The sequence below is a fragment of the Eleutherodactylus coqui genome, chromosome 6 (assembly GCF_035609145.1).
Source record: "Eleutherodactylus coqui strain aEleCoq1 chromosome 6, aEleCoq1.hap1, whole genome shotgun sequence".
Taxonomy (NCBI): domain Eukaryota; kingdom Metazoa; phylum Chordata; class Amphibia; order Anura; family Eleutherodactylidae; genus Eleutherodactylus; species Eleutherodactylus coqui.
This window is the reverse complement of record NC_089842.1, coordinates 7,670,722-7,686,618: the sequence shown is the minus strand read 5'-3', so window position 1 is coordinate 7,686,618 and position 15,897 is coordinate 7,670,722. Positions and strand designations below refer to the sequence as shown.

The 15,897-nt window shown below is 47.3% G+C and overlaps 1 protein-coding gene across 3 annotated transcripts in view; it reads right to left on the bottom strand.

The window, feature by feature from the left end:
* The window catches only part of LOC136631778 (NXPE family member 2-like), an 83,708-nt gene extending 77,824 nt beyond the window's left edge, over positions 1-5,884 (bottom strand). For 2 of the 3 annotated variants that reach the window (XR_010793086.1, XM_066606113.1), the window contains exon 1: positions 5,543-5,635. Coding sequence is in view for 1 of the 3 variants with exons in the window: in XM_066606113.1 (XP_066462210.1) it covers positions 5,543-5,632 (90 nt within the window). In the remaining 2 variants the exon portion in view is untranslated. Of the gene's footprint in view, positions 1-5,542; positions 5,636-5,865 lie in introns of those variants that run through there. The other variant, XM_066606114.1, reaches the window with a different exon arrangement.
* Positions 5,885-15,897: the final 10,013 nt, after the last annotated feature.

Genomic DNA, 15,897 nt, shown 5'->3' with positions numbered 1-15,897 from the left:
CCTGCCCGCCTGTGCTTGTCCACGTGTCCGTAGTTAAGTGGACCGTGGCAGTAACCGCATTGGTGAGGGCGCGCACAATGTTGCGGGAGACGTGGTCGTGCAGGGCTGGGACGGCACATCGGGAAAAGTAGTGGCGACTGGGAACTGAGTAGCGCGGGGCCGCCGCCTCCATGATACTTTTGAAGGACTCAGTTTCCACAACCCTATACGGCAGCATCTCAAGGCTGATGAATTTTGCTATGCGGACGGTTAACGTTTGAGCGTGCGGGTGCGTGGCGGCGTACTTGCGCTTGCGCTCGAACACTTGCGCAAGCGACGGCTGAACGGTGCGCTGAACTACACTGCTGGATGGGGCCGAGGACAGCGGAGATGAGGGTGTGGGTGCAGGCCATGAGGCGGTAGTGCCTGTGTCCTGAGAGGGGGGTTGCATCTCAGTGGCAGGTTGGGGCACAGGGGGAGAGGCAGGGGTGCAAACCGGAGGCGGTGAACGGCCTTCGTCCCACCTTGCGGGGTGCTTGGCCATCATATGTCTGCGCATGGTGGTGGTGGTGAGGCTGTTGGTGTTGGCTCCCCGGCTGAGCTTTGCGCGACAAAGGTTGCACACCACTGTTCGTCGGTCGTCAGGCGTCTCTGTGAAAAACTGCCAGACCTTAGAGCACCTCGGCCTCCGCAGGGTGGCATGGCGCGAGGGGGCGCTTTGGGAAACACTTGGTGGATTATTCGGTCTGGCCCTGCCTCTACCCCTGGCCACTGCACTGCCTCTTGCAACCTGCCCTGCTGATGCCCTTGACTCTCCCTCTGAAGACCTGTCCTCCTGAGTAAGCGTTGCACACCAGGTGGGGTCAGTCACCTCATCGTCCTGCTGCTCTTCCTCCGAATCCTCTGTGCGCTGCTCCCTGGGACTTACTGCCCTTACTACTACCTCACTGCAAGACAACTGTGTCTGATCGTCATCGTCCTCCTCACCCACAGAAAGTTGTTGAGACAGTTGGCGGAAGTCCCCAGCCTCTTCCCCCGGACCCCGGGAACTTTCGAATGGTTGGGCATCAGTGACGATAAACTCCTCTGGTGGGAGAGGAACCGCTGCTGCCCAATCTAAGCAGGGGCCCGAGAACAGTTCCTGGGAGTGTTCCCGCTCCTGAGCAGGTGTCATTGTAGTGGAGTGAGGAGGCTGGGAGGAAGGAGGAGCAGCAGACAGAGGATTCGGATTGGCAGCAGTGGACGGCGCAGAACTGCGGGTAGACGATAGGTTGCTCGAAGCACTTTCTGCCATCCAGGACAGGACCTGCTCACACTGCTCATTTTCTAATAACCGTCTCCCGCGTGGACCCATTAATTGGGCGATGAATGTGGGGACGCCAGAAACGTGCCTCTCTCCTAATCGCGCAGCAGTCGGCTGCGACACACCGGGATCAGGAGCTCGGGCTGTGCCCACACCCTGACTTGGCCCTCCGCGTCCTCGGCCGCGTCCACGTCCTCTAGGCCTACCCCTACCCCTCAGCATGCTGTATTACCAGTGATTTGATTTCACAGGCAGGAAATAAATTGGCGCAAGACTGCAGGCCAAATATAATTTTTGCCCTTTTTGGAAAATGAAAGGCCCCACTGCCTCTAGTGAATGAATTATCTAAGTTTAATAACTGTGCTGTGTCCCTGCTTATGTGTCACAGAACGTGAGGGTAGCAGAGTTATTATAACTCTTGGAGAGCAGGTATTTTTTTCCCAATTAAGGAAAGCAAATGGCGAAGCCAGCAGTAAAGCGTAGCTGGGTGCGTCTGATTTAGCAATGTTGTTCAAGCAGCTCACACGTGTCCACCGCCCTTAGGACGGACAGAGGCTGGACAAATAGATTTGTTTTCAGTTTTTTTCCACCAAAAGGCAGCACTGCGTATATTCTATGAATAATAACTGTGTTGTGGCCCTGCCTATACAATTCTTTCCCTGCAGTATCAATGGAGGGTGCAATGCTCTGCAGAGGCGATTTTGAGAAGCAAAAAAAAATGCAGCACAGCTAACAGCAGCCTGGACAGTACTGCACACGGATAAATATGGCCCTAGAAAGGACCGTTGAGGTTCTTGAAGGCTACACTCACTCCTAACACTCTCCCTGCCTATGCAGCACTTCTGTCCCTAATGCCAGGTGCAACGCTCTGCAGAGCCGATTTTGAGAAAAAAAAATTTGCCACTGCTAACAGCAGCCAACACACAGCTATCAGTGGCCCTAATAAGGACCTTTGGGGGGTCTTGAAGCCTACACTAACTACCAATTCTTTCCCTACAGCAGCTCCGGTATAAACAGCACTGTCCCTCATCTAACTCACACCGCATCTGAGGCGAGCCGCGGGAGGGGCCGACTTTTATGTTCGGGTGACATCTGATCTTCCCAGCCACTCACAGCAGGGGGGTGGTATAGGGCTTAAACGTTGCAGGGGGAAGTTGTAATGCCTTCCCTGTCTTTCAATTGGCCAGAAAAGCGCGCTAACGTCTCAGGGAAGGAAGTGAAAGTAACCAGAACACCGCATGGTGTTCGTTACGAATAACAAACATCCCGAACACCCTAATATTCGCACGAATATCAAGCTCGGACGAACGCGTTCGCTCATCTCTAACCGGCGGCCATCTTAGGGAGAAGATTTTTAAAACTTCATATTTCAGCACATTGGTGAGTAGCAAGCGGTTTAAAAACCGCTTTAAATTGCTATTTTATGCCGGGGGGGGGGGGGGGGGGGGTGACAGGGGGAATGGGCTTATTTAAAATTTTGATGTTTGCCTCGGGACAACCCCTTTAAGGACCGTGTAGCACCGCAAGCGACAATGTTTCTACAATTCAGGATCTGTGGAAACAGCATACTTTGCTACATTGTTTCCATAAGGGCATCACAGAAGGGGAAATCAAGGATTAAAAACAATCACAGAAAAAGGCCATTACTTACTGACTGAGGAGTGCATATAGATGCATCCTCCTCTCACCATGCAGGTAGCTGACTACCAAATGGAGGAGCCAATAACACCTGTGCAGGACACCGATGAGACAACCACTCACACTGCCTCCTGATAATGAGGGGGGTGGATGCTTGGTGTACACCCCCACACATAGTGGATACAGGGTGCCAGACCATTCTGATATATGTAGTTCACCACGCAGACCACCAACCTATTAATGACGCCATGATAATTCGGCAGGTTGCCCTGCATATCCATCAGTGAACCACATTGGTACTGCCACCCTGGGCTCCCCAAGGAGTCTTAAAGACACACTGCATGTGAATGATAGACAATAAATGCAAGGCATTGGTTGGATGTTGGCCAAGATACATGAGCCCACTGACCACTTCACGGTTCCTTGCATTGTAGTGGGTCCCTACACTAATATAAATGCATCACAGAAGGTGGTTTAGTGGCGCCATTAGTTAATTCAATGCGATTCTCTTTATTAAAAGGCTGTCAAAGAGAAAAAATAATAGAAGTGCTACAGTCATCAATGAGTCTACAATGGCATTGGTGTAGTCGGTCTAATGGTTTTCCAAGCTTTCTTTTCCTATTATGTCTTTGGTTTGTATGACTTTAGTAACTATTGCCTTTGTTGCTTTCCCTGAAACACCTTAAAGGGATATACAGCATATAAATCAATGGCGGTTAAGGAAACCGTGTAGCACCGCAAGCAACAATGTTTCTACAACTCAGGAGATGTGGAAACAGCATACTTTGCTACATTGTTTCCATAAGGTTACCTTCACAGCGGCGACCATGATATCGGACCGAGAATTCCATCCCAATATCGCGCCTGCCAATGTGCATTTTACTCACACATATGAGGCTTTTTAATGTAAAAACACCTTGCATCACCTCCGATCCTCCAACGCTTCTTTCACACGCATTGGAGGATCTGCAAGTATTTCCCATTGATTTCAATAGGAAATATGACATCGAGCTCACATGCACATCGCATGGCATGTGGTATGTTCGGCTGTCCCAATGAAAATATTGGGTGATGCGTTCTGAGGAACGCAAAAAAATAGGGTATGCAGTAGAGATGAGCGAACGTACTCGGTAAGGCCGATTTCGCAATCGAACACCGCGATTTTCGAGTACTTCACTACTCGGGTGAAAAGATTCGGGGGGCGCCGTGGGTGAGCGGGGGGTTTCAGAGGGGAGTGGGGGGGAGAGGGAGAGAGAGAGAGCTCCCACCTGTTCCGCGCTGCTACCCCCCGCTCCACCACGCCACGCCCCGCCCCCCGGCGACCCCCGAATCTTTTCACCCGAGTAGTGAAGTACTCGAAAATCGCGGTGTTCGATTGCGAAATCGGCCTTACCGAGTATGTTCGCTCATCTCTAGTATGCAGTCAATAGAATGAAGTTCGGCTGTTTCCGTACGTCCTGATTACTCCCGCCATCACATTCCACTGGACTGGGGGCAGTGTGGGCCAGAACTAGAGATGACACGCAGTTGGCAGTGATATCAAGGCCATGGCTAGCCTAGCATCGATGACCGGGCTCATTGGAAGTCGCTCCGATCGCTGGTTTTTCCCATCTAATGTGGATTTACACTGAAACGCCTGAGGGCTCCTTCACGCGGGTGTATTTTTCATCATTATTTTGTGGGTCAAAACCAGCATTTGCATTTCTTCCATATTTTGGACTCACTTCTGTTTTGACTCACAAAATACTGATGAGAAGTACGCCTGCATGAAGGAGCCCCGACACGCAGACAATATGCGGATTTTATTCACTATCGCAGGCACAGACTCCATTGCATGACCTAATCTTGTCCACATCACAGACCACAGTTAGGATATGCTAATGCATGTAGTGTGCAGGCCGCCGGGCGTGAAAAACGCCAGTTTAGATGCCCCAGTGCACATCAATGGGGATTCAGTACTCCATATTATGTACGTAAATATATGTGCGTAAGGGCAAAAACTCCATGAGCGTAATCGCTGCGAATGTCGCTTGTGTAGCCACTGTGGAGACTCCGCAGCGTTTACAGTACAAGTTAATGCGATCCAACAAATCAGCTTTACACGTCACAAATGTTTACTTCTCCAAAGCAGAACATTTGACAGACGCTGCGGTTTTAAAATCTGTCCATTTATGTTGCGGTAACCGTGCGCGACTGCTGCAGATATTCTCCATGGAGATCAATGGGTAACAAAAACTCTGTATCAAAAAACGCAAATACAGCATTGTTGTGGTTTTTGCTGCTTTTCCACTGCGGAAATGCTCTGAATCTGCCTGGAAGTCTGTGTTTGCTGATGCTTGGAAAAGTTTGCCAGCATGACGTCCGTGCAGGTAAGCGCCATCACGAAACCGCAACACATTCCGCAGTGGAAAATTTACACATAAAAATGCAATTACAGATACAAATTCTACAACAAAAAACGCTGCAAGTTCTGCAAAACCCGTTAACTCCGCCAATCTGTAGAAACGCAGAAAAAGTGGCGCAGCTCAGATGCCGTGTGTGCTTCTTTAGTAAATGATCTGCCATCATGAATTCCTACTATACTGACAGTACAAACATTCAGTGATCACAATGCTCTGTTACCTTTTTTAAGCTTTGGTGATAAATCATGCTGACCAGGAGACAGAAGGCCACCAATGACATCAGATAACCCTTATATCTGAGGGCGCTCATTGTGCCTGCTGAGAAGGGATACAAAGCGTCACAAAAAACTAGATATCACAGAACAGCTACAGTATATCTATCTATCTATCTATCTATCTATCTATCTATCTATCTATCTATCTATCTATCTATCTATCTACCTCATATCTATCTCATATCTCTCTATCTCATATCTATATCTATCTCATATCTATATGTATCTCTGCCATTTCTATCTCTACACTACACAAAGTTGAACTTACCACGCCGCTCTCTCCGTCATCTATGAAAACTGGAACAGCAGAAGCGATACCTTGTTAAACCAAAGCCAATGAAGTAGGACAATGGGTGTGTGCTGAATATATCACTAGAAGGAGGTTTTATTTTTATTGTCTGCTTGTAACACGGTATGCTAGGCTGACGAAAGACTTCTGTCCATCTAGTTCAGCCTATCACTCCCCAATTTGATCCAGAGGAAGTAAAAAACAGCCCTGGAGATGAAGTTACCGTAGAAGCTTCTGGTAATAGATAGCAATATGCGGTTATTCAGACATGTTAGACAATTAACTGACTCTTAACTGATGTCCCTTTTACACGGTGAGAGTCGTCTAAACATCTGCACGAGCGCTGACGTGACCGCGAAGGTTGTTGACGCACGTGTAGAGCGTTTAGACTGACAGACTTCACCACTAGATCGCGGGCTTCTCACTCAGCGCTTCACCTGAAAGTCAGCGATAATGAATAGAGAACGAATTGTAAACTAGGTTTTTGTATTTACACTGAACGATTATCGCTCAATTTAGTTAGTTTGAACGAATATTACCCCCTTGAGTGGCGGGTTTCCTACCACCCTGTCAGACCCATCAGGGCAGGTTTTTTAAAATGGTCTAATCATTGAATATCAACTAATTTTGCAGTTGCGTCTCAAGAGCCATAACTTTTTCATTTTTCCATTGACATGGCTATATAAGGGCTTGTTTTTTGCGGGACAAGTTGTGATTTTTTTAAACAGGGGGGAGGAAAAAAAGAAATGGGGAAAAAAGAAAAAAAGGGTCTGTGTCATTAAGGGGTTAAATAATGCATTAACTTCCTTCTATGGGTCATTACGATGCACACGGATACCACATGTGTGATTTTATTTTTGATTTTTTTACCAAGTAAAGGGAGACAAGTGTTTTTATTATTTATTTTTATAATTTTTTTACTTTTGTTTTTTTTTTTACTTTTTTTTTTGTCCCTTTAGGGGACTTCCACAGGGACCCATCAGGACCCCTGATCACATTCCGGGGGTCCGATGGTGACAGCCCTTTACATGCTGCAGTGACAGCCCTTTACATGCTGCAGTCACATAGACTGCAGCATGTAAAGGGTTAACACAGCAGAGATCGGAGGTTTTCTCTGATCTCTGCTGTAAGAGCTGGCACCTAGCTGTCCTCTGACAGCTAACAACCAGCTCTCCCTGCCACAGAGACCATCGGCTTGCTTCTGACAAGCCGATGGTCTCTATGGCAACTTGTAAACAAAGCAGGACATTGCCGACATGTCGGCAATATCTTCTGCTGGTTTTTCAAAGCCCTTGCTTTGTTCTCTGTGGGTCTGTGCAGGCAGAGCACACTGCTATAGCTTGTGGCATTGTGCTCTGCAGCTCCCATAGTGATACATAGCCCGGAAATCTTCCGGGCTATATCGCTATGGGCAGTGAAGCTCGTCCCGGAAAATTTCCGGGCGTGCCACTCAAGGGGTTAAGCGGTAATCGTCCCGGACAAATGTCCAATTAGAATCTGCTGAACTCAACCGTGAGCGGAGGGATTGTAACAATCTGTTATAAATCAGAGATCAGCAACACATTTCACTATAGTACCACCCAACATATCACCCAACAATGGTGGTCGCCCACAGGTGTTGTCCAATAACTTGTCCACAACTGGTGGATGAATATATGTTCCTCTGTTGTTGGCTTGAATTCAAGTATTTTGATGGCAGACCTGCATTTATGTCTCTGCCCGTGAGGGCCAACCTCACTTGCATATCTCCAGCGTGGTTGGTACTGTAAGGTAGGTGATGCATCTTTGGACATCTGTTGGGAGTACCCCGATTCGCAGGACAATGTGAATCCTTTGTAGTTGTCTCTTTAGTTGTAGTCCCTGCAGCTTTGTTCTCTCATTGATGCTGTTTCTGGTGCATTATTGAGCTGAGCTTCTTAAATACCAGCTGCCTCCTTTCTTGCGCAACTGTCCCTTTCCAACAGGAACAGATTCTCCAGGACAAGTCTAACATGGCTCCCCAAGCCAACCCCTCAGTCTTTTGCAGCTCTCTCTCCTAGCAATCCAGTCTCTCTTAGGGCTAGTACTACTGGAATTGCTGCCCAGCTTGTAGCTCTCTATGATATCAAGTCCTTCAGATCTCCCACCTGATCTCTGCAGCCATTGGAAGTCACATACAACACTCCATAGAGAAATATATAAAGTGCAGTAAGGTACAACGGCCAGTAGAGGCCGGTCACCCTTATACCATCCAGAATACATAACTATAGGAAACATAACAGAGCTCATTACAGCACAACTCAAACCTGGGCTCCCTTCCTACACTTGGCCAACAGAGGGGGAACACACCTAGAGCTTCCCAGTGCTCTCTCCAGCAGGAATCCCTGTCCCCCTCTCCTGTTTGTATCGCGAACTGGGAAGGGGTGGGGTTACACAGAGTGGCTATCATCTGCTTTAATGCCATTACTGTGTAAGGGGGAGCGCTGTTTAATGTTACTCCCTTACAAAAAATGTTGACACAGCTCTGGTCACGTTTGTGCTGCTGGGACCTGTGGTTCTCTGGGATTCCATGAGCACGATGCTGCAGCTGTGGTTGATTTGGTTGGCTGATGGTGTGGAGTTCTCCAGCCGATCAAGACTGGTTTGCTGCATGTAAATACCAGTCCCGCTTTCTAGTGGGTGCTGGTCATTTACCCTTTTGCTATTTTCCTAATTTCCTCTCAAAGCCCTGCTTGGTTTTAAGCATGTTCCGCTTTAGTTTTATGCATGAGGTTCCTGGTAGGATTCCCTTGTCTGTTTGTGTGTGTGTGAACAGTGTCCTGTTCAGCGTTGTATTCCATCTATGGCGAGCCAGGCCCCTAGGTTCCAGCATGGGGCCGTCCCTATTGGGACGATCGCGCCACTTGTGGGCAGGACTCCTGAAGTTGTTATCTAATGTTTGTGTTGTGTATGCACTTTCTCTCTCCCTGTGTGAACACGGCCTTACGTTCATCCTGGGCATGGTGCGTCTTGTGCTCAGGGTGAACGTGACCGATTGCCATATTTGGGTTGCATCCATGTGGGTCGTTTTCCTATGACCAACAAGAACATAACAGTTGTGTTCTTTGCTTATGTTCATAGCTTCCAGATGACGCAAGTTCCACGAGAATCTCAGGACTGTAATTACCAGGCTCATTCTGTACAGACACCTGGAATGTTACATGGTAATTAAGGTTCTAAAGAAGACCATCAAATATCATAAAGCCGTATATAAAGTATAAAAATAGCATAATTAATTAACGTCGTAAACCTCCTAATCATAGCTGTCATGTAGGGATGGAAGCTGGAAGTGCTAATTATATTAAAAAGAGAACAGACGTTTCAATTACATCAAATCTGAATTGAAGATTTATTTATCCTTTTTATGTTCAGGTTAATATTTGTGGTTACTCTTCTTTTTATTTTGTGCCACAGACAAATACAGCCATTAATTCAACTGTTAGGGTGACTACCCACTACAGTTCTTTTTTTCACTGCGAAATTCGCAGCGTTTTTTTCTCTGCAGGGGTCTATGGGACTTGTAATGTTAAAATCGCGATTTTAACATTACAAGTCCCATAGACCCCTGCAGAAAAAAAAAACGCTAATTTCGCAGTGAAAAAAAAACTGTAGTGGGTAGTCACCCTAACAGTTGAATTAATGGCTGTATTTGTCTGTGGCACAAAATAAAAAGAATAGTAACCACAAATATTAACCTGAACATAAAAAGGATAAATAAATCTTCAATTCAGATTGAAGAAGATTGAAGAAGCTGGCCTCTCACGTGCGCTCCCATCCCCAGGCACTTGCGTCTGTCGTGATGTGCGTGGCTGGGTTTTGTATCCAGTGGACCCCCTTTCGCAGGTTCGCTGGGGATGTCCACCAGCGCAGGGATAACTTCACTGAGTTTTGGATGCGCATTTTTGTCCCTAATGAGGACTGTCTTTTGTCCCAAACTGAAAGGACTGCGGTCTGCAGCGCTCTGGTGTGAGCCTGGGCCTACACTACCCCCGGGATGCATGACGTCAGGCTTCCTAGGAGAGACATGGCCTCCCGGACTTCTCCGCAGGAAGGTTTTGACCAGCTGACTGACCTTCTGTACCTTTATCTCGGGAAGAAAGGAGCACTGAGATTCCGAGTCTAGCATTATGCCCAGGAATACTTTTTCTCTGCTGGGATCTAGGCTGTATTTTTCCCAGTTTATTATCCATCCTAGGAATTGGAGCAGGTCGAGCACTGTCGCCAGGTGTTCTGTCCAGATAGAGTATCCTTCAGGATGGATTTCTTTCTCAGGTAGGCGGCTACCTCTGCCATGATTTTGGTAACAATTCGGGGCGCTGAGGAAATCCTGAAGGGCAGGCATCTGAACTGCCGGTGACATGTTCTTCCGCCCATATCCACTGCAAACCTCAGGTATTTTTGAGAATCCTTGTGGATCGGCACATGGAAGTATGCATCTTTTAAATCTATAGACGCCATATAGGCTCCCCTGGATATCAGCTTTATTGTTGAAGAGATTGACTCCATCTTGAATGTCCGGTACCTGATGAAGGCATTCAGAGGCTTCAGGTTTATTATCATGCGGGATTTCCTGCAAGGTTTTCTTATCAGGAAGAGCCTGGAGTAGTGGCCCCAGGTATCTTCGTTCTGAGGTACAGAGGATATTGCGTTTGACTCCTGTAGTTCTCGAACGCTCTGTTGTAGTAGGCGCAATTGTTGCGCTGAGCCCCCTGTGGTGACATATTTTCTTCTGGGGGGGCGGGGACCAGTTCTATTTGGTATTCCTGCTGTAGGATTTTGGGGATCCATGCGCCCTCGCAGATCGCGGCCCATCGATCCGCAAAGCTCCCTAGCCTTGCCCCCACTGGGATGGCGTCAGGGTCACTGCTTCGTTGGATCTCCCTGGTGGGGGTTGAAGAGGAAATTTCTCCTTCTACCCCCTTTGGGGTAACTCCAGCGGCCTGTCTTGCCTTTGCCTCGATAAGATTCAGGCTGTTGCGCTGGGGCCTGAAAAAAGGTCCTCCCCCTCTGTTGCCTTTCCTCTGGGAATCCCTTCTTCCTGTCGGACGCCTTCTCGAGGATTTTGTCGAGGTCCGGGACGAATAGAAACTGGCCGTGGAACAGAAGAGAACACAGCTTGTTCTTAGAGGCTAAATCGCCCGACCACGAATTCAGCCATAAGACCCTTCTGGCAGAATTAGACAGGGCTGTCGCTTTTGCTGAGAGCTTTACTGTCTCTGCCGACACATCCGCCAGGAAGTTTGTGGCTATCCTTAGGATAGGGAGAGAGTTTAGAATCTGCTCCCTCGGAGTTTTATTTGTTATATGGAGCTCCAGCTGCTCTAACCACACTCCTAGGGTCCTGGCCACGCAAGTGGCTGTGACCCCTGGTCTGACTATGCTTGCTGCTGCCTCCCACAACTTTTTCAGGAGGCTTTTAGCCTTCCGATCCATTGGATTCTTTAATTGCGCGGCGTCCTCGAAGGGCAGGGTCGTTCAATTATCCACCTTGGCCAATGGGACATCCACCTTGGGTACTTCTTCCCAGCTCGCGCACACCTCGTCCTCAAACGGGTATTTTCTTTTAACTCCCCTAGTGGAGAAAGATCCCGCATCGGGCTTCTTCTATTCTTTTTGGATCATTTTGGAAATGTTATTATGGACTGAGAAGGTGTGTCTACGCCTTTCCCCCAGTCCCCCGAATATCTCGTCTTGTAGAGTACGCGGTTCTCTGGATTCCTCCATTTTAAGCATAGCCCTGACTGACTTAATGAGCTCTGTTAGGTCATCTTGGTGGAATAAATATTTTTTATAGTCTTTATCGTCAGAGGACTCTTCGGGCGCTGGTTCTTCCTGCTCTGACCCAATTGAGCTCTCAGAGTCTGAAAGCTCTTCTGGGATATACGCCTTTTTCTGGCGCTTAGCCCTGGATGCCACTGCTGGTGGCGCTATTTGCGACGTCAGAGCTGATCGCACCTCCTCCTTAACCAGCTTCCTGACGTCTTCCAGGAATTCCCCCGATTGCTCCTTAACTAGCCTGGCTACGCATGCCTTACATAGAGGCCTCTCGTACGTAGCTGGCAGCCTTGACCCGCACTCTGCACACTTTTTGGGTGGGAGGGGCGTCTTTTTTTATTCCCCTGGCAGACAAACAGTGCTTTTTTGCGGATAAGAATGCAACATTATGAAGTGGTGCAGAGTGTAAGCTCTCGCCTACAACCTGAAGGTTGCAAGTTCGATCCCCGCATGAATCAGGTAGCCGACTCAAGGTTGACTCAGCCTTCCATCCTTCCGAGGTTGGTAAAATGAGAACCCAGCTTGGTGGGGGGTAATAAGTAATAATTACCTGAAAGCGCTGCGGAATAAGTTGGCGCTATACAAATACCAAGATTTGATTTGATTTTGAACATTCCAAACATAAATACATTGGATCTTTGCATAAGCATTTTGCTGCACTGGCTACTTACGGCCCCCGCTGTGGCTGAAGATTCAGCAATGTCCGCTGCTGGAGCACTCATCTCTGATACCAGTGCAGCAGACACCTAGGAGCAATCTTAAGCCGGCCTGATAGCAATGGCTTAATTCACCGCTTTTCCTGTTCTCTCAGGTTTCTTTTGGCATTTGTTTTTTCAAATTTTGGCACCTCCGCACCAAGCCCTGCCCCCTCCTTGCGATCGTCAATGCCAGTGCGATGACGTCACTGCGTCGGACACGTGACATGGCGCCCCACCCCCTCTGACGCGTCAAAGGGGCTCTCGGATCACCGCTCCCCGTCCTATACCGGGGGAGGAGAAGGAGGACTGGGGCTCCCACTTTGAACCCTTCATGGGCTGCTGCGGGAGGAACCTGGCCCGGGGGATACCACCCCATGTGTCGTCCCGGGAGTCGTCTGGCAGGAAGGAAGGACAGGCAGACCCACTGCCCTCCAATCCGCCCGTGAGTATGATCTTCAGGCTGGCGTCTCCACCAGCCCCTCTTGGAGATCCTGCCTTCTGGCAGGACAGGAAGACACTGAGGAAGGTGGGAAAGGGGGGGGGGGGAGCTTTTAACCTCTCAGTGAGTTCCTGTCCTATCAGGAGGAGGCTATCTCAGGTGGTGCTGTCGTGGAGATGACTGGGGAAATAAGCCCTAGCTGCATTAAAAAAAGAGAGAATACATCACCTAAGAAGCAATGTCCTGCTCCGGTGCGTCTTCTCTAAACTGACCAAAACCAGAGCAAGTTGTGTCAGCTACCTCTTAACCCGAGACTATTTCTGGGGTAGCGAGCTAGGGTTCTCGGCAGCCAAGACCAGATTGGTGGGGTTAGGCCACTTTCAAACTCGCGCGTGATCTGTGTGTTGCTAGATACACAAATATCAACCCCATTCTTGGAGTCATATACATAAGCGATGAGGCGCGGGAAAAAATGGAAGCATGTCCTATCTCTTCATGTTCCTTGGAACGCATTGCCCATTGCTTTCAATGGGACAGTAAAACACATCACACTGCATACAATGTGCACAGTTACTTTAGTGATGGGAGGCGTTTTTGACAGAGCAATGCCTTGCATCAGCTTGAGAATGCGCGCTGACGAGCATGATATCGGGATGAGTGTTTTTTCAAAGTAAGCATGCTATAGGTGTGAGCTTCCTTTTTTTGTTCAGGAGGTTTTCCATAGAGTTGGAATGGTCGAAAAAAGCCACCCAAAAAAGGTTGTAAAAAAGCACATAAAATGCATGGCATTTTTTTTACAAGCTAGAAACTAAAAACACAGAGATGTGTGAAAAACGCCTTAAGCCATTATTATATCTCCCAAGCTTTATAATGCCAGTGCAGATCATAAAAGAATGCGTGTCATCACTTGTTACAGAAACAGCTCACTAAACCAGAGTTCATAATGGGAATTCATTTAGCCCCACCTATACGCTAATTATTCCTCATACAGGGCCTCACAATAGCGCATATAAAAAGGCTCATTGGGTGGCAGGACATAACACTGCGTGAACAGGGAGATAAGCAGCCGACCAATGATAAGTAGTATGGGGTGAATGATCATATTAAAAGAGTTGCAATTGTGACCCTTAGACCACTAAGTGACACAGGAGTCCTATTCTCGAGATGGACAGTGGTCTCAGAGGTGAGACCCCCACCAAATGGATAGGGGATACTTTGAAATTTTGGTAAACCCCTTTTACATCATTAACCCATTAAGGACCAGACCGTTTTGCACCTTAAGGACCAGACACTTTTTGGGATTTTACCCATGTGGTAGCTTTACTGCCCTATTTCTTTTCCTTCAGCTACAAAATTTTTTTTGTTGTGCTTTTTTCCGAGACATAAAAGGCTATTTTTGTTTTTAAATATCTATTTCACTGAGTTTTTTTTCCAGTTTTTTTAGTTTTATTGAGGGTAAAAAGCTAACAAAAATGTTTTAACGTTTATAGTAGTTTAAAAAAAAAAAAAAAAAGTGTCTTTACACTAAAATGAAGCATGGGAGAGGGTTCTTCATTTTGTTTTGGATGTTTTGATATATAATATGTATGGTTTTGGATTACAGGGTGCATATAGCAATAGCTTTGGTTGGCATCAGCTTTGTCAGATATATATTGTTTTATTCTGTAATTTTTTTAAACTTATGTATGTAATTATTCTCTTTACTATCCATGTCCCCCATGACGTCATATTTGACATTTTTCCACTGTAGCTGGGGCCTCAGTTACAGGGAGAAACATCCCCTGTAGTGACATTAATCACTGGCAGAGCTGATCTATGATTCTATCAGGGTCTGCTATGACCCTGTAGCTCTGCTGTGGCGGGAGATCCTGGCGGTCACTGACTGCCGATTCACATAGTGGAAGAAAGATTTCTACTTTCCCTTTTTAGTAGATTGCGCTCATTGAGCACTGTGTACTAAACGAAGGAGGAGGCAGAAAGGGTTAAAACTAGAGATGAGCGAAGGGGGGGGGGGTAGCAGCGGGGAACAGGGGGGAGCCCTCTCTCCCTCTCCCCCCCACTCCCCGCTGCAACCCCCTGCTCACCCCCGGCGCACCCGAGTACTTTTCACCCGAGTAGTGAAGTACTCGAAAATCGCGGTGCTCGATTGCGAAATCGCCCTTACTGAGTACATTCGCTCATCTCTAGTTAAAACCCACTTCTCCCTCCTCCTCCGGGTTATCAGCTGTGATATAGTACAATGCTAGTCTAACACTATGAATGCACTATGGAGAATTAGGTAGTCTGAAAATTGTGTCAGTTATCTTGAACAGCTGAAAACAGGGTACATAATTGAAAGCTCATTGGGATGGCAGAGTGCAACAACGCCCCCTCTGGTCTGGGTACAGAATTTTGCCCTGAAACCAGATCTATTTTTAATGGAAATATTTTTTTCTACTTTTTCTTAGAATATATAGAAAAACGGTTGTGTTAAATGGAACAGATAATGGATACAAGCGGGAGGCTTTCCCTTCGCATCCGTACTCCATTCACATCAATATAAAATGGATAGCTACTTTATTCTGGATTTCTGATTTTTTTTTTATGCAAAACACAGTGAAGCAGATTATAGGATTGTTTCTGTGAAAAAATGAAAACCTGAAGGTGCAGACACGAACTGCGAGCCATAAAATCAATGGGAAGTTAACTACTTCATGACTGCCGTTGGTAAATGTATACCAGCTGCCTGGGCTCTGTGCAGCAGCAACATAAGTGTATGTCCCCGGCAGTCATGGCTCACCCACAGTGGGTAAGACAACCGATGACGTCAGCTGATTTCATCTCTTCAAAAGGCAGGGCTGAAGTCTGCTGCGGATCCACGTCAAAATCTGCACCAGTGCTGTAATGCGGAATCTGGCACAGATTTGCAACAGGGAAAAATATGCACAAACTCCGCTATATGTGAACATATCTTTAACCCCTTAAGGACCAGACACTTTTTAGGGGTTTTACCCACGTGGCAATTTTACTGCCCTATTTTGTTTCCTTTAGATACTAAAATTATTTTTACTGTATTTTTTTCTGTGACATATAGGGCGATTT